Source organism: Saccopteryx leptura, chromosome 11 (assembly GCF_036850995.1).
Source record: "Saccopteryx leptura isolate mSacLep1 chromosome 11, mSacLep1_pri_phased_curated, whole genome shotgun sequence".
In the NCBI taxonomy this organism is placed as follows: Eukaryota; Metazoa; Chordata; class Mammalia; order Chiroptera; family Emballonuridae; genus Saccopteryx; species Saccopteryx leptura.
The window spans coordinates 497,597-524,108 of record NC_089513.1 but is presented as its reverse complement, the minus strand read 5'-3'; the positions used below and the strand labels follow the sequence as shown (position 1 = coordinate 524,108).

Sequence of the window (26,512 nt, the reverse complement as noted above, 5' to 3'; positions counted from 1 at the left end):
GCAAAGGAACTGGCATGTAAACAGGCAGAAACTTGAGGGATTACACTGCAGGAGGCACAAAACCACAAGCAAAAAGCTATCTCCCCCTGATGTCTTCACTTGCCATTTTGTACCAGAGGAGCTGCAATGCAGCCTTGTTTGTTTGGTTCGTGGGTATGCATAAATAAACTCCACTCCCACACTCATAGCACTAGTGATTTGTCCTCTTCATAGTGGAGAACCCCACCTTGCCTTCCTGCCTGACCTGCTACGTCACGCCCCTACACCCCGCCCCGGCCACACCCATTGCCACCCTGCTCCGCCCACCCGTCCTCTAGGCTCAGCCCCAAATCGCCCGGGCTGCAACCGCCTGTCCACTCTACACCAGTGGTCCCCAACCCCCAGGCTGCGGACTGGTACCGGTGCGTGGGTCATTTGGTACTGGTCCACAGAGAAAGAAGAAATAACTTACATTATTTCCGTTTTATTTATATTTAAGTCTGAACAACGTTTTATTTTTAAAATATGACCAGATTCCCTGTTACATTTGTCTAAGACTCACTTTTTTTTTTTAATTTTTTTTTAGATTTTATTTATTCAATTTTCAGAGAGGAGAAAGAGAGAGAGAGAGAAAGGGGAGGCGCAGGAAGCATCACTCCCAAATGTGCCTTGACCAGGCAAGCCCAGGGTATCGAACGGGCGACCTCAGAGTTCCAGGTCGACGCTTTATCCCACTGCACCACCACAGGTCAGGCAAGACTCACTCTTGACGCTTGTCTCGGTCACGTGATACGTTGCCACTAAAATTAAACCCATAAACTAGCAAAATGAGTGAAAAACAAAATTCCATCGAAAGTTTTTTTGCAAAGTGGAAAAGGGCCAGTGAGGAGACAGAAGAAGAACCTACGACCTCGAAGAAAAAGAAGGCTTCACCCTGGCCGGTTGGTTCAGTGGTAGAGCGTTGGCCTGGCGTGCAGGAGTCCCGGGTTCGATTCCCGACCAGAGCACACAGGAGATGCACCCATCTGCTTCTCCACCCCTCCCCCTCTCCTTCCTCTCTGTCTCTCTCCTCCCCTCTCGCAGCCGAGGCTCCATTGGAGCAAAGTTGGCCCCGGGCGCTGAGGATGGCTCTGTGGCCTCTGCCTCAGGCACTAGAGTGGCTCTGGTCTCAATAAAGCGACGCCCCAGATGGGCAGAACATCGCTCCCTGGTGGGCGTGCCAGGTGGATCCCGGTTGAGCGCATGCAGGAGTCTGTCTGACTGCCTCCCCGTTTCTGGCTTCGGAAAAATACAAAAAAAAAGAAAAAGAAGGCTTCATTTAACAGACAATACCAGGAGTCCTACTTGAAGTATGGATTTATCGGAACTGGTGATTCTCGCGCACCAAGGCAGCTCTGCATAATATGTGGCGACCGGCTAAGTAATGAGGCAGTGAAGCCTTCAAAACTGCTTCGCCACTTGGAGACCAAGCACCCTACTTTAAAAGACAAGCCTTCTGAGTATTTCAAAAGAAAAAAGCATGAACAAGAAGGACAGAAACAATTACTGGTGGCCACTACATCACTAAATGCGAGTGCACTGATAGCATCATACTTGGTGGCTAATTGTATTGCTAAGGCTAAGAAGCCATTCACCATTGGTGAAGAATTGATCCTTCCAGCCACTAAAGACATTTGTCGTGAACTTCTAGGAGAGACTGCGGTTAAAAAGAGCACAGATGCTTCTTTCGGCTACCACCGTCACACGGCGCATTGAGGAAATAGCAGAGGACATTGAATCACAATTGTTGGAAAGGATTAATAAATCACCACTATACGCTCTCCAGGTGGACGAATCTACAGATATTGACAACAAGGCAATGCTACTTGTTTACATGCATTATCTTTATCAAGAGGATGTGCATGAGGATATGTTATGTGCACTATCATTGCCAACCAAAACCACAGCCGCAGAACTATTTAAATCGCTGGATGACTATATATCAGGAAAACTGAAATGGTCTTTTTGTGTCGGCATATGCACAGATGGAGCTGCTGCCATGACCGGAAGGATGTCTGGTTTAACTACTCAGATTAAGAAGGTTGCACCTGAATGTGAGTCTATGCATTGTGTCATTCACAGGGAAATGCTGGCTAGCCAAAATATACCACCGGAACTTAACAGCGTATTGAATGATGTCGTTAAAGTTATTAACCACATCAAAGCACACACCCTTCACTCGCGCCTGTTCGAGCAGCTTTGTGAGGAAATGAACGCAGAGCACAGACACCTTCTCTTATACATAGAAATAAGATGGTTATCCCGAGGGAGGTCCCTGGCCAGAGTGTTTGAATTACGGGAGCCGCTGCAGAGATTTCTCTCAGAAAAAAAGTCACCGCTAGCAGCACATTTCAGTGACGAGGAATGGGTCGCAAAACTCGCTTACTTGTGCGACATATTTAACCTCCTCAATGAACTCAATCGGTCACTTCAGGGGAAAATGACAACTGTCTTCAAGTTGGCAGATAAAGTAGCTGCATTTAAAGCCAAACTGGATTTGTGGGGATGATGAGTGAACAGGGGTATATTTGACATGTTTCAAACATTCGCGGGAATTTAGGAAGAGCCTGAGCCCAAGCCTTCATTGTCCCAGCTGGTGCACCATCACCTGTATTTGCTTTTAAAATAGTTTGAACGCTACTTCCCAACCACAAAAGACCCACGAATTGCCAAGGAATGGATCTGTGATCCATTTGTCAGCAAACCAGGTGAATCCGGTGTGTCTATGCAAGAAGAGGATCAACTACTGGAGATTGCAAATGACAGCGGCCTTAAAAATATGTTCGAGACTACAACTCTGCCGGTGTTCTGGATTAAAGTCATGGCAGAATGCCCCGAGATCGCCACAAAAACACTAAAAACCCTGTTGCCATTTCCGACATCCTATTTGCGTGAAGCGGGATTTTCTGCAGTGACAGCAACCAAAACAAAATTACGGAATAGATCGGACATAAGCAACACACTTCGGGTGTCATTGTCTCCCATTACCCCTAGATGGGACCGTCTGGTTGCAGAGAAACAAGCTCAGGGCTCCCGCTGATTTAGCGTTATGGTTGTTGAGAGATAGGCTACTATCTCTCATTCTATATAAACATTATAATAAATAACCCTTAACTTACAATATTCATAACAATGGTGAGTTGTAGTTTTCATGCACTTTATATTTGTTTTTGGGTTGTATCTTATTTTTAAGGCACGTTTAAATGTTACCATAGCGACTGGAAAGTGTTTGGAGGCAAAGATGCTATGAGGGTGCTTCTAAAAAAGTTGCATACGTGTACACAGTGGATTCATGTTTATTTTTATTGTCGTAGGTTCACGATTGGTAGTGAGCCTGAACCTATCATATTACACATTGATGTCAGACATGAAACATCAGAATAACAAATTTAAATACAGCCTGAATAATAAGGACATGCTTGTTCCTCCTTTAACTTTGCCCAATAAATATTGTAAGTTCAACAATTATATTTTAAAATACCACAGTTTTTACGCCGGTCGCATAATTTTGTGCATTTATCCGTCCCACCGTAAAGGCTGGACCGTGAAAATATTTTCTAACATTAAACCGGTCCGGGGCCAAGAAAAGGTTAGGGACCACTGCTCTACACCGCAGTGCATACATGTCGCCCCACCCCCGCCGCCTCACGTTCCCGCCTACCCGTCCTCCAGGCTCCGCCCTGCCCTACGAGAAGACGTGCGCACGTCGCTCCGCCCTACCGCTTCACGTTCCACCCCATCCCTTGGACCGTCGTATCACGTTTACTGCCGCGCTGCTTCACCTTCCGCCTGCCCATTGTTGAGGCCACGCCCCACCTCCCGTCTCCTGGGCCGGCGTCCTCCCGCTGCACGTCAACGTGCCCCACGTCGCCCCGCCCCGCCTCTTTCTGTTCTGTCCCACGTCGCTCTACCCCACGTTGCTCCGCCAGGGCTTGCTCGAGACCCATGTTGGGGGCGGGCGGGTGTCTGTGGGGGTTCTCTGCGGGGCTCCGGCCGTTGCTCGGTGGGAGCCACGCAGGGCTTCTTCCCGGTGGTGCCCGAAGCCTGCATGGCTCGCCAGTCCCATGTGGCAAGAACCTGCTCAAGAAATTTGCCTCGAAAACCAAGTACGGCGCCCCGAGTGCGGGATGTAGCGGGTGGGAGCGGTGCGCTCCAGGTCGGGGGCCTGGGCGGTGCCCGCAGGGCGAGAATGGAGCCCAGGAGGCGGGCTTTGGACCCACGGGGCTGGGGTCTGCGGACGGCGGGGCCCGGGACCTATGGGCACTTAGCCAGTGCTGTCTTTACTTCCTAGATGAATGATTATTGCCGTTTTCCCGAGCCAATCTTTTCTCTGTTCTTGTACGGTTGAGATAATAGTTTTAAGTCTCCTTAAAACTAGCAGTACATCAAGAACCAACGAAGCAAAGTGATGAATACGTTTATGTTGATTCTTGTTACCAGAAGCATTTTTTTTTTTTTAGAGACAGAGAGAGAGAGAAAGAGAGGGATAGACAAACAGGAACGGAGAGATGAGAAGCATCAGTCTTTGCGCGTTGCGACTTCTTAGTTGTTCATTGATTGCTTTCTCATATGTGCCTTGACCGCGAGCCTTCAGCAGACTGAGTAACCCCTTGCTGGAGCCAGCGACCCTGGGTCCAAGCTGGTGAGCTTTTTTTTTTTTTTTTCTCAAGCCAGATGAGCCCACGCTCAAGTTGGCGACCTCAGGGTCTCAAACCTGGGTCCTTCCACATCCCAGTCCAACGCTCTATTCACTGCGCCACCGTCTGGTCAGGCCAGAGCATTTTTTAGGAGAGTAGTTTCATCCAATAGAGAAGGAAATTAGAAAAATAGGAAACATTTTCTTTCCATGTTATGCTTTCCATGTGTGTGGGCTTAATTTTAGAAATACATTTGAAAACTTGTCAGGATAGATGTTTATGGTAAGCAATAAATAAAACGAATTATTTTGATCTTCATACCACTTTTGTGGTATCATAAGTTCTAATTAACTTATGTAACTTTGTCTTCTTTCATTTGCTATCAGTATCTGACATAGTTCTTATTTTCTCCCCGTAGAAAGAAGTTTTGGTATGAAGGCCCTTCCCTGGGTTCTCACTTGGTGAGTAGAGGGACAGCAGTAAACCCCCTCAGAGTCTTGAAGTGCACGAGGTTCCAAAAGTCGACAGAGCTCCAGCCTGAAAGCCCTTCGGTTCCCATATCGGAGAGGACAGTGTCTGGAGGAGTAGGGCTGGATGAATTGGTAACAGAATTTTGACCTTTAAAAAACTACTGGGCCCTGGCCGGTTGGCTCAGCGGTAGAGCGTCGGCCTGGTGTGCAGGGGACCCGGGTTCGATTCCCGGCCAGGGCACACAGGAGAAGCGCCCATTTGCTTCTCCACCCCTCCCCCTCTCCTTCCTCTCTGTCTCTCTCTTCCCCTCCCACAGCCAAGGCTCCATTGGAGCAAAGATGGCCCGGGCACTGGGGATGGCTCCTTGGCCTCTGCCCCAGGCGCTAGAGTGGCTCTGGTTGCGGCAGAGCGATGCCCCGGAGGGGCAGAACATCACCCCCTGGTGGGCAGAGCATCGCCCCTGGTGGGTGTGCCGGGTGGATCCCGGTCGGGCGCATGCGGGAGTCTGTCTGACTGTCTCTCCCCGTTTCCAGCTTCAGAAAAATACAAAAAAATAAATATATATATATATATATTTTTTTAATTTTTTATTCATTTTAGAGAGGAGAGGGAGAGACAGAGAGAGAGAGAGAGAGAGAGAGAGAGGAGAGACAGAGAGAGAAGGGGGAGGAGCTGGAAGCATCAACTCCCATATGTGCCTTGACCAAGCAAGCCCAGGGTTTCGAACCGGCGACCTCAGCATTTCCAGGTTGATGCTTTATCCACTGTGCCACTACAGGTCAGGCAGTAAAAGTTTTTCTTGAAAAATATGTCCTTGCAGTAATTTTTATTTTGGAGGAATGTTAGGTAAAATCTGGAAGGATCCAGGTCTGTAAACAAAGTATATCTTTTTTTTTTTTTTTTTTTTTGTATTTTTCTGAAGCTGGAAACGGGGAGAGACAGTCAGACAGACTCTCGCATGTGCCCGACCGGGATCCACCCGGCACGCCCACCAGGGGCAATGCTCTGCTCACCAGGGGGTGATGCTCTGCCCCTCCGGGGTGTCGCTCTGCTGTGACCAGAGCCACTCTAGCGCCTGGGGCAGAGGCCAAGGAGCCATCCCCAGCGCCCGGGCCATCTTTGCTCCAATGGAGCCTTGCTGCAGGAGGGGAAGAGAGAGACAGAGAGGAAGGAGACGGGGAGAGGTGGAGAAGCAGATGGGCGCTTCTTCTGTGTGCCCTGGCCGGGAATTGAACCCAGGACTTCTGCATGCCAGGCTGACGCTCTACCACTGAGCCAACCGGCCAGGGCCAACAAAGTATATCTTAATGAAGTTAAGGTGACTGAGTGTAACATTGTTTCTTGTTTATTAAGGTGTTCCAGTTCTTCCCAGCTGCCTTTTTTGTAAATTAGGATGTTAATGATACAGTCTAGTGTTTATTTTGTGTCTGTTCTTCATAATGCAGACTTATAAACAGTCTCAGTTGGAATTCCTAATAAAGAGCACCTCAAAGAAAACCAAGAAGGAAGACAGCGTGCGCCTGAGAGTCTTGAATGGTCTCCTCCACAGGGCGCTTGGGGATTTGCTGTGCACTCCTGAAGTGGGCCAGGATGTCTATGACCTGAATGTGGAGCTGTCCAAGGTAGACTGCAGGGGCCCAACCGAGAAGACCGGGCTGAGGACTTCTGGCCTAATAGAGAAAGGCACCAGGTCATTCATGAGGTCTTTAGTTTGGATTGCAGAAATTATGCTAAATGTGGCCATTTAAGTACTGAAGACAGATGGAGGGGGCATGTTGGTGTGAAAGTAGAGTAGGGAGGTGTCTGACTAGACAGCACCAAGTAAGTGTGATGACATGGAGCGTTCGAAGACCTGCAGGTCAGATAAGCAGTTGATTTGTCTGCCTTTGTCTTGGAGTAAAGGTGAAGGTGGTGACTTCCTGCCATCTGTCCACTTAGAGTGGGTTTAGCCAAAGGGTGATGAGGAGAATAGTGACAGTTCTGGTGTTTCGGGTGAATGCTCTGGGGTTGGGGTCAGGGTTGGGAAGTTGAGGGTTCAGTTTCTGGCCCTGTTTCATCAGTTGTAAGTATGCACAGGAGATGGTGACATGTGACAGTGCAGCTGGCCACCAGCTCTCAGCTGGTGGACATGCCAAAGCCTGCTGTCATGCTCGTTTTCATCTCCTCTGTGTTGTGTGTCTGTGGAAACCCCACTTAAGCTGAAAGAAATTTGCTTGGGGGTTGGGGGTAAGGTGTCTCTGACCTCAGACTCCTCCGCCTGCCGTGTATACTGGAGGACGACTCCCTCTGCTGAGCAGAACGCAGAAACCCAGGCCACCCTACAGAGATACGCGGCATATATGAGGTGAGGATGCTTTGCTTGCCTAGTGTGCTTGCTTTTGCAGCACCTGGAATTTCCCAGCCTGTTTCATGAGGAAAATTTTGGAAACATTTTCTTGAACTTAAGAGTATAATTTAGCCTAACCTGTGGTGGTGCAGTGGATAAAACGTCAACCTGAAACACCTGAGGTCGCTGGTTCGAAACCCTGCACTTGCCTGGTCATGGCACATATGGGAGTTGATGTTTCCTGCTCTTCCCCCCTTCTCTCTCTCTCTCTCTCTCTCTCTCTCTCTCTCTCTCTCCTCTCTAAAATGAATAAATAAAAATTTTTTTAAAAAAAGTATAATTTACATTTCATTTAAGCCATCATCTAGGTAAGTGTTTCTCAAAGTGTGGTCCTGGATCCCTAGGGGCCTCAGTGATCTTTTGGAGGGTTTGTGAGGTTAAAGCTGTTTTCACAGTAGAATGTTACTTTCCTTACTCACTCTGTGGACATTGCCCAGAAGCCACAGGGGGTAAAATGGCTGGCCCAGAGGTCCTGTGGAGTCATAGCTCATGCCACATACTCAGTAAAAACAGTGCTAGTTTTACTTAAGGATGTCCTTGATGGATAAGCAAAAGTTACTCTTTTATTAAGTTTCAACCCTGGGGTACATGTCTTTCTAGTGCCATGTGTGGTGGGAATTGTACGTGGAGCTCTGCTGTGTACGGAGGACGGTGGTTGTCCTTGGGAAGAACACTGCCTTTGCTGAAATAGATGTTTCTGGGGCAAGAGAACCAACTGTGGTTTTTCAGATTTGGTTATTTGACAGACATTTTCTGCAAACAAACCAAGTGAATCTGTCACATCACTGACCATACTTACTGCCAGTGATAAAATTGAGGCTCTCAAGTGAAATCAGAATTTTAGGAAGCATATGTACTACTGCAAGTCTGACAGCTTTCTAGCACTTACAGCCTTTTGATGAGGTTGGTGGTGATACTAGCAAATGTGGTGTTGTGAAATGCCTCACTGGGCCTTCTGAAAGTCTGCAGAGCCAACTTAAGAAAGATAACTGTGCATGGTTGCAGACATTTAAAAAAAAGGTAGAAAAATCTAGCATGTGTTGAGTTTTTGTTTAGTGTCAGAAAGATTTATACTTTTTTTTAATAGAGAAAAAGTAAGGGAGGAAGAGGGAGAAACATCGATTTGTTGTTCCACTTATTTATGCATTCAGTGGTTGATGTATGTATGTGTCCTGACCGAGGATCAAACCTCGGTGCGTCAGGATGATGCTCCAACCAAGCTAACCGGCCAAGACCGCCCTTTTCTTAAGGGTGTTCATATACCTCTCCATTTTCCTGTCACTGATCTGTGTGAGGCCAGAGTTTCTTATATTTCAACCAAAAGAATATCAGAACAGATTGATACAGATGCAAACATGAAAACCCAGCTCTTTTTCATTAAGCTGGGCATTAGAGAAATTTGCAACTGTATATATAGTGCCACTTTTTCAGTTTTTTTTCCTTTTTGAAAATAGTTATTTTCATTAAAAGTGTGAATGTTTAAGTGAATAAAAACTTTTTTAATTCTTAGTTTTAATTTCTAGTATGATTAATATTGATAAGTATAACCCACATAAACAACACCACTGTGGGGTCCTCTATAATTTTTTTTTATATATAATTTTTGAGTATAAAGGGATCCTGGGGTTTTTCGAACTGCTGAGCTGGGTGACAGTAAAAAAGTTATTCATTTTTCTCCTCAGGCTTAAAAATTATGGAAAACCAACCAACCAGCACGCTTAGAATTGGAATCCCTCTTTCCTTCTTCCCCTCCTTTCTCTTGTCACTCTCACCTCTGTCCTAATACTATCCTGCATTGTCAGGAGAAGGAGGCCGATGTTGAGAAGTCAGTCATTCAAGGAACGGGTATTTTCACATCATCTACATCGTGGTCACTGACATCCGTCACAGTGATCCCTAAGAGTCTGTAAAGTTGTGTATTAAACAATGGTCATTTAATTTCATTTTTACATTTAACAGAAGCAAGAATTGATTTCCAACAAGTGTCGAGATAACAGTTTTTTGTTAGGTAGTAAGAAAATTCAGTTAAACAGAATGTCCCTTTTCCCATCTCTGATCACCCAGCATTTAGTTCAAAGGTTTTTCCATAACTATGTACCCGGATCTTCTGTCACTGAGCAGATACGCTGTGTGTCACAGCCACATATCCACTGGGTACTTGCTCCAGATTCACCATATATCTACTTGTTGCATGACTGTATAATACAGAGATCACTTCGATGTGACATCTGAGTGGTTGGGGATGTATCGCACGTTGGAGGTGTCTCATCGCTGATGCATGTCCATTGGATAGAAGAGGAAACATTGACAAGTGTTTAGTAATAGTGATCAGCTGTGGAGCCCAAGGCCACAGTGATGCCCAGGAGAGTGTCTTAAGTTTAGGTCAGATTATATATAGGAATCTCAAAAGTTGCATTTAGAGAAAAACAGTTGTGGTGACAATGAGAGTTGTCTAAAGAAGACTTTTCTGGGCCGATATTTTCACCTTTGAGTAATGTGATAAGCAAATCTTATTTTTTAGGTCTTGGTTTATATATTTTTGTTCCTAGCACTGTCTCAGCTCTCCTCTAAATGTCACCTGCCGCAGCACTGATCAGCATTGTCTCTCTCCAGACATCTTTTGATGTCCCAGCAGACTGTGAGGAACATGCCACCAATAGTGTTTGTTCAGGACAAGGAACATGCATCTCTAGCTGAGGTGAGGCTTTTAAATAATAGACTTTATAAGGTAAACTTTTATATGGGTAAGATTTCTAAGAAGATAATATATACAATTTTTTTTTAATTAGAGAGGAAGGGAGAGAGAGAATCACTGACTTGTTCCACTTATTTATGCATTCATTGCTTGACCCTTTATATGCCCTGACCGTGGATCAGACCCGTAACTTTGGCGAATCAGGATGACACTCTAACTGAGCTACCTGGCTAGGGCAAAGTATACAGTTTTATTTATTTATTTAATTTATTTGTTTTTTAAGACTTTATTCATTTTAGAGAGGAGAGAAGGAGGAGAGAGAGAGAGAAGAGGAGGAGCAGGAAGCATCAACTCCCATATGTGCCTTGACCAAATAATTCCAGGGTTTTGAACTGGCGACCTCAGCATTCCCGGTCGACGCTTTATCCACTGCGCCACCACAGGTCAGGCCGCAAAGTATACAGTTTTAAAAAGTAAGCTTGAGGCCCTGGTCAGTTCTGGCTCAGTGGATAGAGCGTCAGTCCAGCATATGGACATACTGGGTTCAATCCTGATCAGGGCACATATGAGAAGTGACCATCTGTTTCTTTTCCCCTCCCACTCCCCCTTCTCTCTCTTCCCCTCTTGCAGCCAATGGCGCAGTTGGTTCAAGCGTCAACCCGGGGTACTGAGGATGGCTTGGTTGGTCTGAGCATCAGCCTCAGGCACTGAGGAAGGCTCTGTTGATTCAAGCATCAGCCCCTGGTTGGGGTGCATGCAAGAGTCTGTCTCTCTATCTCACCTCCTCTCACTTAAAAAATATATATAGCCCTGGCCAGTTGACTTGGTGGTGGAGCGTTGGCCTGGTGTGTGGAAGTCCTGGGTTCAATTCCTGGTCAGGGAACATAGGAGAAGCACCCATCTGCTTATCCACCCTTCCCTCATCCTTTCTATCTCTCTCTTACCCTCCTTCAGCCAAGGCTCCATTGGAGCAAAGTTGGACAGGGCACTGAGGATGGCGTCATGGCCTCCGCCTCAGGCGCTAGAATGGCTCCGGTTGCAATAGAGCAATGCCCCAGATGGGCAGAGCATTGCCCCGTGGTTGGCATGCCGGGTAGATCCCAGTCCGGTGCATGTGGGAGTCTGACTGCCTCCCTGCTTCTCACTTCAGAAAAATACAAATAAATAAATAAAATTAAAAAGTAAACTTGGAAGGGTACAAATGAAAAGTAAGATCCCCATGCTTGTTTTTTAGCCCAAGTCACCAGAGGTAATCCTGTTTTCTGGCTTTTTTCTTTTTTTTTTAGAGTGAGAGAGGTAGGGAGAGAGACAGAAACATCAAACTGCTCCTGAATGTGCCCTAACTGGGGAATTGAACCGGCAACCTCTGCACTCCAGGACAATGTTCCAAACAATCAAGCTATCTGGCCAGGGCTTAATTTTCTTTATTTATTGATTGATGCTTAGAGAGAAAGAAAGGGGAGGTAGAAGGGAAGGAAGCATTCATCTGTTGTTCACTTAGTCATGCATTCACTGGTTGCTACCTGTGTGTGTGCCCTCAGCAGAGATCAAACCCGCAACCTTGTAATTTCAGGACAATTCTTTTAACTGACTGAGCTAACGAGCCAGGGCCTGACTTTAATTTTTTTTTTTAATGCTTATCTCTGTAACTATTAACTAGTAAACCAAATCTCCAATTCTTGATTTATAAACTTGAGGCAGTCGGAGTTGCCTGCCTCTCACTTCCCTGGTTTTCAATCCACCTACAGTTATTTTACACCATTAAGGCTTATAGGGTTTGCATTCTGTCCTGTGACTATAACTTTGATAATTACGTTGCTCTCAGCTGCCTGACAATCATCTGGGAGACGAGCCACTTTGCTTAGTCCATTCTGGGTTCTATCCCTGGAGTCAGGGCACATAAGGAAAGCGACCAATGAATGCAGTTAACTAAGTGGAACAACAAATTGATGGTTCTCTCTCTAGAAGCAGTTGATTTTTTACAATTTAGATTTTTTTCTTTATAAAAAAAATCATATTTTAAAAATCTTTTGAAGTGTAAGATACATAAAGTACCTAAGTCCCTCGATGTATAACGCTGATGCTTCAGAGATTTAACACACCCGTGAACACGTTGCTGAACATTTAGAAGATGAGTTCCAGAGCCTCCTTCACGCCCCTCCGTAACTCCCCTTGCAAAGACTGCCAGGAATTTGACCTCCATCACCAAATATTTGACATACTTGTCCTTGGAGAGCGTCACTGATGTAAAGAGGCGCGGCGCAAGGCTGTGACGTCAGCTCTGATGCGTTGCTGAGGGGTGTGGCTTGCTGAACTGCCTTCTGTTCCTCTTCAGGTGGATCGGTTACTGGCAGTTGCTGATCTAGAGCGACCCGATAAAAAAGAAGACCTTACAGAAAGTGACTTAAGGTGATATATGTGGACAGATGTGCAGGTGGGGGGAGTGCGTCTTCCATGGTACCCCAGCCTCAGTGTTGTGGGCCTGGCACTGCGGGGTGCCCTGTGGCCCAGCCCCATGTGGCCTGCCATAGCTCTGGCGACAGCACCTGGCATCTCACTGAGGCCGTTGGGAGAGTCATCAGCAGTGGCAGGGCTTCTGGCAGCCGCCATTGCTGCAGACTCGTCAGGTCTGTGTATCTCCCTTCTCGTTCGCTCGATGTGTTTTCTTGGTGTGCCCGACCCTGTTCTAGCACTTCTGGCATGTCCGTTCTCAGAACGCATGGCAGTGGCATCATTAGGAGCCTGCATTTTGCTGGGGGAGGCCGACAGGAAGCAGTAAATGGCAAATAAGTACAGTGGGTGCCATGGCTTTGTAGGTTGGGTTTCAGCAAGGACTGAGCATTCTAGGGGTGTATGTGGAGAAGCCAGTCCAGCAGGGGAACAGCCACGGCGGGCTCTCAACCTGTGCTCCGGAACTGGCTGCATCTGCTTCATGTGGGCACTGGCAAGACTTTGGGGGGCCCACAGGACCCATTCTGCCAAGCAGTGGGGCCGCAGAGCTGAAGCAGAGGCCTCAAGCTGAAGTGAGTCCATGTGTCTGGGACCAGCAAGGAGCCAGCATAGGGAGAGACAAGTGGGGATCCAAATGCATGGACATGGAACCTTCCAGACTGGAGTGTTGGAGGGTTTAGAGGTGTGACACGGCCAGATTTTGGTTCTGAAAGGATCCTTTCATTTTGCTCTCAGAATAACTTTTCTTTTGTTCAGTTCATCAAGTAACCTGAGTGATAGACCTAAAAGACTTCACCCAAACTCTGTTTAACTGGGCTAGGGCGCTGTCTAAATTTAAATGGAGGCAAAGAAAATGTGTTTAATGACCGTGCAGAGGACTGTGTCAGAGCTATGATGGTCTGTGCTGCACAGGACGCCAAGAGTGCTAGCTGAAGGAGCTTGGGCAGGAGGGCACTAAAACCAAAGCCCAGTGCATCATTCTCCAGGTCGACCTTGGGACCGGCCCAGGCAGTGGGACGGGGTGTGGTGCCTGAGCCAGGAGCCGCACACAGTTGTTTTGTTGCTTCACTGTGCTTCTCCCCTCCAGGGACCCTGAGACCCCAGATGTCCCGTCACCACGTGACACCCTGGGCCCTGCCGTGCACTCGAGTCTGTGTGGGATTGATCATGAGGCACTCAACAAGCAGATCATGGAGTACAAGAGGAGGAAAGAGAAAAGGCACGGGGTTGAGATCCCAGCATGCCCGGGGCCAGAGCAGGTGGCTGAGCTGAGAAGGCAAATGAAAAGGAGAAAGAAGGCCAGGCCTCGTATGGATGATGAACTCTCCCCAAAGAATTACCTGTGGGGGGTGGTGAGTGACAGTGACCCAGATGACAGCAGGGTCTTTCGTGAGGAGCTGACTCTGCACATGAGTGGGAGCCCCCGGAAGCAGAACAGGAACTGAATGCAGAGAGGTGGTGACAGGAAGGACCCAGGTGACTGTTAAGGATCGTGAAGGGAATGGGTCATGAGGTGAGGCCTGCACCTGGTGGGAGTTTTGCTTTGAGAAGCACAATCATTTTTAGTGTTTCACAGGAAAGCCTTTGTATAATGTGCATTTGCGTTACACAAGGTATTTCTAAGTCCTCTTATTACTGTTACTGTGAAAAGAAAGCCTGTGGAAAGTGCATAAAAACCTTTTAGAGCCTGACCGGTAGGTGGTGGCACAGTGGATCAAGTGTTGACTTGGAATGCTGAGTTCGCTGGTTCAAAACCCTGGGCTTGCCTGGTCAAGGTGCATATGGGAGTTGATGCTTCCTGTTCCTCCCCCTTTCTCTCTCTCTCTCTCTCTCTCTCTCTCTCTTTCCTCTTTAAAATGAATAAATAAAAATTAAAAGGAAAAAACCTTTTAGATTGATGACAATACAGTTGATCCTCATTACTTACGGATTTCATATTTGCAGGTTTGCGTACTCACTCAAATTTCTTTGTAACCCCTAAATCAATGTTTGTGGTATTTTCACAGTCATTCTTGGATGTGCCCAGAGATGTGAAAATTAGTCATACGATACACACATCCCCCGTTACGTTTAGACAAGGTCACTCTCTGCCTTACTCTCGTACTGTAAACAACTGCTTTTCACACTTTGTTCTGGTTTTTGTTTGTTTGTTTGTTTGTTTGTTTTTTATCTTTCTGAAGCTGGAAACGGGGAGAGATAGTCAGACTCCCGCATGCGCCCGACCGGGATCCACCCGGCACGCCCACCAGGGGACGACGCTCTGCCCACCAGGGGGCGATGCTCTGCCCCTCCCGGGCGTCGCTCTGCCGCAACCAGAGCCACTCTAGCACCTGGGGCAGAGGCCAAGGAGCCATCCCCAGTGCCCGGGCCATCCTTGCTCCAATGGAGCCTCGCTGCGGGAGGGAAAGAGAGAGACAGAGAGGAAGGAGAGGGGGAGGGGTGGAGAAGCAGATGGGCGCTTCTCCTGTGTGTCCTGGCCGGGAATTGAACCTGGGACCCCTACACGCCAGGCTGATGATGCTCTACCACTGAGCCAACCGGCCAGGGCCTTATTTTGTTTTTAATATTTTATTTATTGATTTTACAGGGGGCAGGACAAGAAGTATCAACTCATAGTCACTTCACTTTAGTTGTTCATTGCATGCTTGTCGTATGTGCCTTGACCAGGCAAGCCCAGGGTTTCGAACTGGTGACTCAGTGTTCCAGGTCAATGCTCTATCCACTGTGCTAGCACAGACCAGACTCATGGTTTATTTTTTGCCACATTGTCCATGTTTTTGTCTTTTGATGGTGATTTCACTGTTAAAAATGGCCCTAAGCATGTTGCTGAAGTGCTGTCTAGTTTTCCTAAGTGCGAGATGGCTACGTATACCTTTAAGAATTAGAACATGTGTCAGAAGAGTGTTGTTCAGGTGTGAGTTACAGAGCTGTTGGGAAAGTAAAATATACCATTATTTAATTCTGACATGGAGATGCATTCTTGGGCTACGTACGGGCAGCTCCCTTTTTCAAGTGTCATTAACTTTATTTTTTGTTTTTGTTTTTGTTTTTACAGGGACATAGAGAGAGAGAGTCAGAGAGCGGGATAGATAGGGACAGACAGGAACGGAGAGAAATGAGAAGCATCAATCATCAGTTTCTAGATTGATTGCTTTCTCATATGTGCCTTGACCGCAGGCCTTCAGCAGACCGAGTGACCCCTTGCTTGAGCCAGCGACCTTGGGTCCAAGCTGGTGAGCTTTTTGCTCAAAACAGATGAGCCCGCGCTCAAGCTGGCGACCTCGGGGTCTCGAACCTGGGTCCACCACATCCCAGTCCGACACTCTATCTACTGCGCCACCACCTGGTCAGGCAAGTGTCATTAACTTTAAAAATTAAAAATGATTTTAATGAAGTTTAGATCATCAGTGACAAGTATACTATTAAGATAAAGCAAGGGAACTTGGCTCCCACGCTCAAATACTGGGTTTTCCAAGTGGGTTTTATTAGAGTATGTTAATCTCGGTAAGTAGCCAAGAGTAACTGGTATGTGAGTGTATTTTCCTTTCTTTTTTCTTTTTTTTAAGTGAGAAGTGGGGAAGCAGAGAGACAGACATCCACATGTGCCTTGACCAGATTCTAACAGGCAAATCTCCTACTGGGTGATGCTTTGCCCATCTGGGCCCTCTGTTGCTTGGCAACCAAGCTATTTTTAGCACCTGAGAGGAGGCCATAGAGCCATCCTCAGCATCTGGGGCCAACTTGATTCAACTGAGCCTTGGCTGCGGGAAGGGAAGAGAGAGAGAGAGCATGAGAAGGGAGAAGGGGAGTGGTGAAGCACATAGTAGCTTTTCCTGTGTGTCCTGACCAGGAACTGAACCTGGGATTTCCACACATCGAACAGACACTCTACAGCTGAACCAACCAGCCAGGGCCGAGTGTATTTTAATTACCAGAAGAAGAAAAGAAGAGGAAGGGCCATTGAGAAATGACAAAAGATCCACTGCAGATTCCTTTTTTGTTTTAAGTTTTTCACTGCAGGTTCTCACCTGAATTCTGTTTATATAAACCAGCAAAGCTTGGCCATGTGCTATATATGATCTCAGGGCACTGTACAAAATGTGTGTTGGTGCCTGTGTGAGAGTATGAGCACCCATGTGCATGGGTCTTTGGGGGGGAGTGTACCTGTGCACAAGCTATTAGGTCTGCAGGGTTTTAAGGCACAACATTCATAACATGCATTCCCGCCTAGCCTGTGCCACCAATATTTGTCTTGTGGGTTTGGCTCCATCTTGGGAAGCCTCATACCCATCAAGGTCAGGGAGGAGGTGGAGTTTTAAAATGGGGTCCTGTATTATTGCAAAGTTGTGCTTTTGGGCAGTAGGTATACTAAGTCTTCTCTTATTCCATAATAAAATAAAAACAGAATATTTCAATGCACAGCAATGTCTAGACCCCACTCTGGGATCTGTGGCAACAAGTTGTGCTTGGAGCCCAGACTGGCTACACTAACCCCTAGGTTGCAGCACCCTTCCTCTCATGGTGACCCTGGTCCTTGTGCATTTGTGATAAGATGGAAGACAGGAGGTGTCCCAGAATTGGGAGAGGGCATGGGGGAGGGAATTTGCTGATCCAGGACACAGAGACAGCCTAAACCAAGGGGGAAAATGACAGGGAAACACCAAACTCTGGGGAAGAATCAGACTCTGATTTCCAGAGTTACTACATTATTATATTCAGATTTCTAGTTTTCAACAGCAAAAATCACATGGCATACAAAGAAATAAGAAAGTATGGCCCATTCAAAAGAAAAAAAAAATCAACAGAAATTGCCTCTGAAAAGGACCTGATGGTAGATTTACTAGACAGACTTGAAAACACTTAAAATATTCAAGGAACTAAAAGTGAAGAGAAAGAAAATCATGCATGAACAAAATGGACCCAGCAATAAAGAGAAAACAAATCATACGTCCTAGAGCTGAAAAACTCAGTGATTAAAATGAAATATTCACTAGAATGATTCAAAGGTATATTTGAGTAGGCACTGAGATAAGACAATGGAAATTAATGAGTCTGAGAAACAAAATTTAAAAAGATTGGAACATTAACAGAGTTCAGGGACTTGTAGGACACCATCGTACAGACTAGCATGCAATAGGAGTCACAGAGAACAGAGAGGGGTAGAGAGAGTATTTGAAGAAGTAATGGCTGAAAATTTAACAAATTTGATGAAACATCCAGGAAACTCTGAATTCCAAGAAAGATGAACTCAGACACATAATCAGGTTTTCAAAAGCCAAACACAATTTCAGCAGCAGTGAAAAAATCATCACATAAGAGGGGTCCTCAATTAGATTAATGAATTTCTTTCTCATCAGAAGTGGTAAAATTCAAAGTGGTAAAATGTTTTTTAAAATTTCAACCAAGAGTCCTACATTTGGCAAAATTGTCCTTCAAAAGTGAGGGAGAGGCCTGACCTGTGGTGGTGCATTGGATAAAGCATCGAACTAGAATGCTGAGGTTGCTGGTTCTAAACCTTGGGCTTGCTCCATCAAGGCACATAAGAGAAGCAACTATGAATTGATGGTTCCTGCTTTGCTCCCTACCTTTCCCTCTCTCCCCTTTCTATAAAATCTTTATTTTTTTTAACAAGAAAGACAAGGACAGACAAGAAGGGAAATGAGTAGCATCAACTAATAGATGTGGAATCTTAGTTGTTCATTGATTGCTTTCTCATATGTTCCTTGACCAGGGGTTTCCAGCTGAGCCAGTGATCCCTTGCTCAAGCCAGTAATCTTGGGGTCAAGTCTGTGATCATGGGGTCATGTTTGTGATCCCACACTCAAGCCAGTGACCTCGTGCTCAAGCTGGTGAACCTGTGCTCCAGCCAGCAACCTTGAGGTTTTGAACCTGGGTTCTCAGCGTCCCAGGACAATGCTGTATTCACTGCACCACCACCTGGTCATGCAATAAATAAAATATGGCAAAGGCACATATGGTAGTTGATGCTTTCTGCTCCTCACATCTTTCTCTGTCTTCGCTCTAAATTAATAATAATAAAAAAAAAAGATGTCAGCGCAGTGGATAGAGAGTCAGACTGAGATGCAAAACCCTAAGGTTGCTGGCTTGAGCGCGGTCTCACCAGCTTGAGCATGGGGTAGCTGGCTTGCGTGTGGGATCATAGATATGACCCCATGGTCGCTGGTTTGAGCCCAAAGGTTGCTTGCTTGAAGCCCAAAGTCACTGGCTTGAGTCCAAGGTCATTGGCTTGAGCAAGGGGTCACTGGCTCAGCTGGAGCCCCCCAGTCAAAGCATATATGAGAAAGCAATCAATGGACAACTAAGGTGTCGCAACGAAGAATTGATGTTTTTCATCTCTCTCCCTGTCTGTCTGTCTCTCTCTCTCTCTCTCTCTCACACACACACACACACACTAAACCCAAAGCTAGCAGAAGGAAGAAAATAAAGATTAGAGCAGAGATTAAGGAAATAGAAAATAATAAAACAATACAAAATATCAATGAAATTAAATGTTGGTTTTCCAAAAAGAGCAACAAAATTGACAAACCTTTAACTAGATGAAGTGAAAAAGATTCAAATTTCAAAAAGCAGAATTGAAATTTGGGACATTACTACCAATTCTACAGCAATAAAACATGATAAGAGTATGAACAACTGTATGCCAACAGATTGGAAAACTTCAATGAAATGGACAAAATTCTTGAAACAAAAACCTACCAAGACTAAATCATGAAAAATTAGAAAACCTCTATACACTTATAACTAGTAAGATTGAATTATTAGTCAAAAATTTCCCCAACAACAAAAAAGTGTCCTGGACCTGATAGGTGTTAAATTTTACAAAATGTTTAAAGAAAACTATCCTAATCTCTCAAACTTTTCCAGGCACTTGAAGAAGAATAAATACTTCTTGACTCAGTGTGTGAGGCCAGCATAACCCTGATACCAAAGCCAAAGACACTAACTACAAGGAAAGAAAACTACACACCAATATTCCTATGAACATTGATGAAAAAATTGTCAACAAAAATTCTAGCAAACAAAATTTCTCTGCATATTAAATGGATTACACCATGACCAAGTGGGGTTTATTTCTGCAATGCAAGGTTAAACATATGAAAAACGAATGTAATATGCCACATCAACAAAATAAATGGGAAAAAAGTGATTATCTCATTTGATGCAGCAAAAGCACTTGATGAAATTAAACAATTTCATGAAAACACAACAATGTAGAAATAGAAGAAGACTACCTTAATATAATAAAAACCATATATGAAAATCCTACAGCAAATGTAATGTTCAATGGTGAAAGACTGAAAGCTTTTTCTCCAAGATCAGGAATAAGACAAGAATGTCCACTTTCTTGCCTTCTATTCAACACTACTTGAAGTTTTAGCCAGAGCAGTTAGACAAGAAAAATGAAATGAAAGGCCTCCAAATTGGAAAGGAAGATGGAAAATTACCTCTTTTTGCAGATTATATGATCTTATGCATAGAAAATCCTGAAGACTCCACACAGAAACTGTTCAAGCTAGTAAATTAATTCAACAAATAGCAAGCTACAGAGCACCATTCAAAAATCAATTACATTTCTGTACACAATGGACAATCTGAAAAAGAAATCACAAACAATTCCATTAACTATAGCCTCAAAAAAGGAAAAATAAAACACGAGTTAACTTAGCCAAGTGGATCAAAGACTTGCACAGTGAAGAACGACAAAATGAAGGGGACATCCATGGCAGCACATCCCGTGCTTATGGATGGGAAGACTTAATTATCTTATTTTCATTATCATGTTTGACATAAAAACTTAGGAAAGTAATTGCTTATAAAGTGATTTGTATTTTAACCATTAATGTATTAAAGTAATTAAACCACAGGGGTGAAGTGACTTCAAAAAGCAACCTCGGCCCTGGCCGGTTGGCTCAGTGGTAGAGCGTCGGCCTGGCCTGCGGAAGTCTGGGGTTCGATTTCCGGCCAGGGCACACAGGAGAAGCGCCCATCTGCTTCTCTGCCCCTCCCCCCTCTCCTTCCTCTCTGTCTCTCTCTTCCCCTCCCGCAGCTGAGGCTCCATTGGAGCAAAGATGGCCCGGGTGCTGGGGATGGCTCCATGGCCTCTGCCTCAGGCGCTAGAGTGGTTCTGGTCACAACAGAGTGACGCCCCAGATGGGTAGAGCATCGCACCCTGGTGGGCGTGCCGGGTGGATCCCGGTTGGGTGCATGTGGGAGTCTGTCTGTCTGCCTCCCCTTTTCCAGCTTCAGAAAAATAAAAAAAGCAACCTCTGTCTAGCCCATTCCTTTGTGTTTGGTTCACTCTTTTCATCCATGTTATGGCACCTTTAAATTTATACTTCTACCCTAGCCTCTCTTCTTAGATCCAGACTGGTATTTCCAACTACCTATTTGATCATAATACCTAGAGGTCTCAACAGTCATACTCAATGTGAGAAGACAAAACTTGTGACCCCCTCATTCTCTTCCAGTGTTTCCATCCTCAATACCATCATTCTTGACACTTCAGTCACAGCCATGTCCTGGCTGTCATCAAGTCTTGTTCACCTCACCTCAGAGATCTCAAAGCTGTCAGCTTTTCTTCATCTTCAGTGTTACAACACTAATTTAAGTTCCAAGCTATCATCATCTTCCACCTGAACCTCTCCAACAGTCCTCTGACTCTTTTTTTTTTTTTGTATTTTTCTGAAGCTGGAAACGGGGAGGCAGTCAGACAGACTCCGCATGCGCCCGACTGGGATCCACCCGGCACACCCACCAGGGGGCGATGTTCTGGCCATTGGGGCATCGCTCTGTCGCGACCAGAGCCACTCTAGTGCCTGGGGCAGAGGCCAAGGAGCCATCCCCAGCGCCTGGCTATCTTTTGCTCCAATGGAGCCTCGGCTGAGGGAGGGGAAGAGAGAGACAGAGAGGAAGGAGAGGGGAAGGGGTGGAAAAGCAGATGGGCGCCTCTCCTGTGTGCCCTGGCCGGGAATCGAACCCGGGACTTCCGCACGCCAGGCCGACGCTCTACCACTGAGCCAACCGCCCAGGGCCCTCTGACTCTTATACCTCCTCTGCCTGTCATCTCAGACCAATTCCTACTCCACACCATAGTCAGCTGTACTTGTCTTTCTTTTCTCTCCAAATTTCTGAAACTTTAATAAGATTTTTAAAACATCATGACTTTGAACTGGAAACATACATGTTTAACACAAATATTATAAATCAACTCCACTTGAAAACGTGAAGAAAATTATAGTTTATTAGAAGTTAGTAACTCACATTTAAGCAAGTTAGTGCCTTGCTGAATTCAGCTTTTGAAAGAAAGACAGCTAGTGTGCATTGTAATGGCACAGTGTGCTTTTTTGTGTTGATTTTTCACCTTAAATAGGATCAAGTTCTTGAAAGTTGGTAGATAAAGGCTAATTTCCTATGATGTGAAATTTCCAATAGTAACATTTACATTTTGTAACATTTTCTGTAGTTCTTTTATCTTAAAATTTTAAAATCTATTATTTATAAGGATTGCATTAACATCAGTTTAGCAGAGGAAGATCACACTTTTTTGAAACTGCTTAATACAAAAGTTACTGCATTATAACCAAACAGATGTCGACATAAAATCCAGTCTGCTGTCGCTAATATGTCCATAGAATATTGCCCAAGAACAGTTACATTACAAGCTCATTCTACCTTGGTTAATTATGTATTTTTAATGAAACTACTTACAGATGATGGGTGCAAGGTACCAATTTGTTTTCAAATACTATACATTCCCAGAATAAGTAACTAGAAATCAACATTAATGTTTGGCAATACTTTTAAAAGAATTTTAAATATTCTTGCAGCCATGTTCAGTTGGTTGCCATTTTTATATGCCTATTTGTATGCAAGGAAAAGTAACCGTAAAAGGAAAATTCAAAGAAACAGAATACATCAGTCAGAACCTGAGTTTATACAGATTCAGGGAGTTATTTTTCTTTTCCTGACTTGCAGTTATTTTTAAAGAAAAATGCCAGCTGTACCTTTTAGATCTGCTTCTATCAACCCACCCAACAAAAAAAAACTTCACTGGCTTCTCTTTGGTCTTAAAAGACCAAAACAGCTTCAAAACTGATTCATAGTCTCCCCTTATAACATTTTCTTTCCTATTACCTACACTCCAGTCATTCTTGTTTCTTCGATCCATCTGACTGTGCCAGACTTTACAGGGGCTGTTCCTGAAAGTCATCACCCTTGACCACCTCACTGCTTTGATCTGCTAATGTCTACCTGTCCTTCTGGTTGTCTCTTCAAGACTGCTAGTCTAGATCCATTTTCTTGGTCGAGATGCTACCTTTTTCAGAAGCTTAGAATTAACCTTTCACTGTGCAATTATTTTACAAATGACATTCTCCCCCACTGGATTCTAAGCTCTAAGAAAGCACGGATTGAGTCTGCTTTTCTGCTCTTAATGTCTGTTGGAACCTAGTAGACACACAGAAAGCATATGTAGAACAGAGACAAGAAGGGCAGGGTTATATGTAAGTTCACAAATAATGTCTCCTTTTCTATAAAACTTTTAGTGGATTTCTTATTTATTTATTTATTTATTTATTTATTTTAGAGAGCAAGGAAGGGAGAGAGAAACATGAATTTCTTGTTGCACTTATTTATGCATTCAGTGATTGATTTTTGTATGTGCCCTGACTGGGTATCAAACCCGGAACATTGGTGTATTGGGACAATGCTCTAACCAACTGAGCTGCCCAACCAGGGCTCAGTGGTTTTAGATTAATCTTAGCAATTTATTTTATTGTAGATAAACTTGTGTATAGTTGTCTCTTTGTGGAGTTTAGTTGTACAGCATGCATACACTTAAGTGGAAACCAACAGAGGTAGGGAAGTGGGAGCTGAAATCCAGCCCACTGTGCCATTCAGGTCTGCACCCTGATGTGGCACTGTCATTTTATAATAGCACTTTTATCTCAAAGCTAGAGCCTAAGGGAAGCTCATGCCCACAGGTCTTACCCCTATCTAATTTTCACAAAATGGGTTGATGTATCAGGCTCTGGAGCCAGTTTGTTTGTCTTGGTTCTGTGGTCACCCACATTTCTGTCTTTAAACTGGATGGTTATCTTAGTAAATGCAGATGCCAATTACAGGGGGAGCCAGTCCAGAGAGTAGGAAAATTGCAGCATAGCATCTTCACTTTTTTTTTTTTTTTTTTTTTTTTTAGAGAGTAGAGGGAGAGAGGAGAGACAGAGAGAAGTGAGTGGGGGGAGGAGCTGCAAGCATCAACTCCCATATGTGCCTTGACCAGGCAAGCCCAGGATTTTGAACCGGCGACCTCAGCACTTCCAGGTCGACGCTTTATCCCACTGTGCCACCACAGGTCAGGCACATCTTCACTTTTAAACCCAGCTGAACAACTGAGATAAAAACATCAGTACTCATACTGACAGTATGTTGAAAACTCAGAACAAACTTGCATATGCTGTGACATGTCCAGCAGCTAGGTCCTCAGGTGTATCTTCCAATTTAGAATTCTGTGATGACATCTCTGGCCTGAACTTTCCTGGATCTTGAAAATAATTTATTTTGTTGTTTGTTTTGTTTTGAGAGAGTGAGTGATGGAAGAACAGGAAGGGAGAGAGATGAGAAGCATCAACTCGTAGTTGTGGCACCTTAGTTGTTCATTGATTGTTTTCTCATATGTGCCTTGACTGGGGGACTCCAGCCGAGCCAGTGACCCCTTGCCAAATGAGCTCACACTCAAGCCAGTGACCTTGAGGTTATGAACCTGGGTCCTCAGTATTCCAGGCCAGTGCTCTATCCACTGTGCCACTGCCTGGTAAGGCTCTTGAAAATAATCTTGATGAGTCCCACTGAGACATAGTGTTCATTCCTTCTGTGATGGGGAGGGGCTGCAAAGCTGTTAATTGTAATTTTAAATGTCTTTTATTATATATTCATGCTAAAGTGTTTAGAAAGATAGTGGACTGATGTCTGAAATTTTATTTTTATTTTTTTAAAGAGAGAAACAGGAAGGGAGAGAAAGAGGGAGAAGAGAGATGAGAAGCATCAACTTGTAGATGTTTCACGTTAGTGGTTCATGTAGCATCCACCGGGTATGAGAACAAACGTCAGAGACTTTCAGGAGTTAAGATGTTACTTTATTGGTCAGTTTAACTTGTGCAGGGGCGAACTCCCGAGATGTCCGGAGACACCGTGCTCACAAGGAGCTGCAAATGGGAGCCGCACCTGGAGCTTACAGCCAGGCCCTTATATATCCTAAGTGAGCAAGCATAATACAGAAGCAAATATGGCAGTTTAGCTATTGGCTAGGGAGGTCGCACGCAGCATAGCAACAGGGGCCGGTTTTAGCTTAGTGGCGAATTTCAAACCTAAACTTCTGATAAGGGTCTCTGACCTTCTTTGTTCCCAGCCTCACAGGAGCCATATCAGCACTTACTGTTCCTTCCATAGTTACACTCTTTGGCAGCCCCAGTACTCCCTGAATCTAACAGTTCATTGATTGCTTCTCATACAAACCTTTACTGGGGCAAGGGTGGGGGGCTCCAGCCGAGTCATGACCCCTTGCTCAAGTCAGCAATCTTGAGCTCAAGACAGCAACCTTTGGGCTTCTAGCCAGTGACCTTTGGGTTAAAGCCTGCAAACTTGGGATCATATCGATGATCCTATGTTCAAGACAGTGACCCCACACTCAAGCCAGTGACCTCAAGGTTTTAAACTGGGGAATTCAGCATTCTGCGTGGATGCTCTATCCACTGGGATACCACCTGGCATGCTGATGTCTGAAATTTTCTTTCCCTGAATTCAAAACAAGAAAAAAAGATGAATCAAGAGATGAATATTTAGATACCTGGGTGATACAGCAAGTAGAGCAAAATGTTAATTTAAGGTCTAGGTGATGGTGTTCACTGTACAATTATTTCAATTATTTAGTATGTTCAAGCCTGACCAAGCGGTGGCGCAGTGGATAGAGCGTCGGACTGGGATGCGGAGGACTCAGGTTTGAGACACCGAGGTAGCCAGCTTGAGCGCAGGCTCATCTGGTTTGAGCAAAGCTCACCAGCTTGGACCCAAGATCGCTGGCTCAAGCAAGGGGTTACTCGGTCCGCTGAAGGCCCACAGTCAAGGCACATATGAGAAAGCAATCAATGAACAACTAAGGTGTCACACGCGCAACGAAAAACTAATGAGTGATGCTTCTCATCTCTCCGTTCCTGTCTATCTGTTCCTGTCTATCCCTCTCTCTGACTCTGTTAAAAAATTTTTCAGAAGATATTGAAAAAAATTAATTCAACATTTATTAAAATTTTATTCTACTTATTAAAACAGTTACTTACATTATATTAACCTAGGCATCAGAGAGACAATGATGACTGAGAAGACATGGTCCCTCTTGGTATAGCACTCCCTGAGGGAAACAGCAGATTATGATAAAACAATATAGTGAATACAATGAAAGGCACAGAATATTTGGGGAATATCAGTAAGTATCCTCCACCTTTTGTCATGTTTATGCATGTGGTGGTGGTGGTGGTCAGGGAGCTATTTCTTGAAGAGAGGGCCACAGAACTCAGCCTTGAATGGCAATGGAGTATTGGTTCAGGTATTGGGAAGACATTCAATGAACAAACACTGTGGTGTTTGCAGGAGCAGGAGATGGGCTGGAACTGGTCAATCTTGGAGAGCTTGTATGCCATGCTGCCCCTTTGGACTTGATTTTGTGGGGAATGTGTGATAGCTAAAGGTAAGAATAAGAATGGCAGAGTGAGATGTGCTTTTAGTTTATTTTTAAATTAATTATTATTATTATTATTATTATTATTATTATTATTTAGGTGA

The 26,512-nt window shown here is 44.8% G+C and overlaps 1 protein-coding gene across 4 annotated transcripts; it reads left to right on the top strand.

Moving 5' to 3' along the window:
- Positions 1-3,924: 3,924 nt before the first annotated feature.
- On the top strand, positions 3,925-20,541 carry RBFA (ribosome binding factor A). 4 transcript variants are annotated; one of them, XM_066352769.1, is made up of 8 exons: positions 3,925-4,154; positions 5,074-5,116; positions 6,572-6,748; positions 7,358-7,470; positions 10,126-10,210; positions 12,543-12,616; positions 13,746-14,134; positions 19,544-20,541. In XM_066352769.1, exons 1-7 carry the CDS (start codon positions 3,964-3,966, stop codon positions 14,101-14,103), a joined length of 1,041 nt encoding a protein of 346 aa, XP_066208866.1. In that variant the 5' UTR covers positions 3,925-3,963; the 3' UTR covers positions 14,104-14,134; positions 19,544-20,541. The 4 variants fall into 4 exon arrangements, with proteins under 4 accessions (XP_066208866.1, XP_066208868.1, XP_066208869.1 ...); XM_066352771.1 differs by lacking the exon at positions 19,544-20,541 and adding an exon at positions 16,225-18,006; XM_066352772.1 differs by lacking the exon at positions 19,544-20,541 and having other exon boundaries at positions 3,925-4,124; positions 13,746-14,550.
- Positions 20,542-26,512: the final 5,971 nt, after the last annotated feature.

Coding starts and splice junctions, on each gene's coding strand:
- RBFA (XM_066352769.1), top strand. CDS start 3,964: ATGTTGGGGGCGGGCGGGTGTCTGTGGGGGTTCTCTGCGGGGCTCCGG. Junction 10,211..12,542: donor AACATGCATCTCTAGCTGAG/GTGAGGCTTTTA, acceptor GTTCCTCTTCAG/GTGGATCGGTTACTGGCAGT. Junction 12,617..13,745: donor CTTACAGAAAGTGACTTAAG/GTGATATATGTG, acceptor TCTCCCCTCCAG/GGACCCTGAGACCCCAGATG.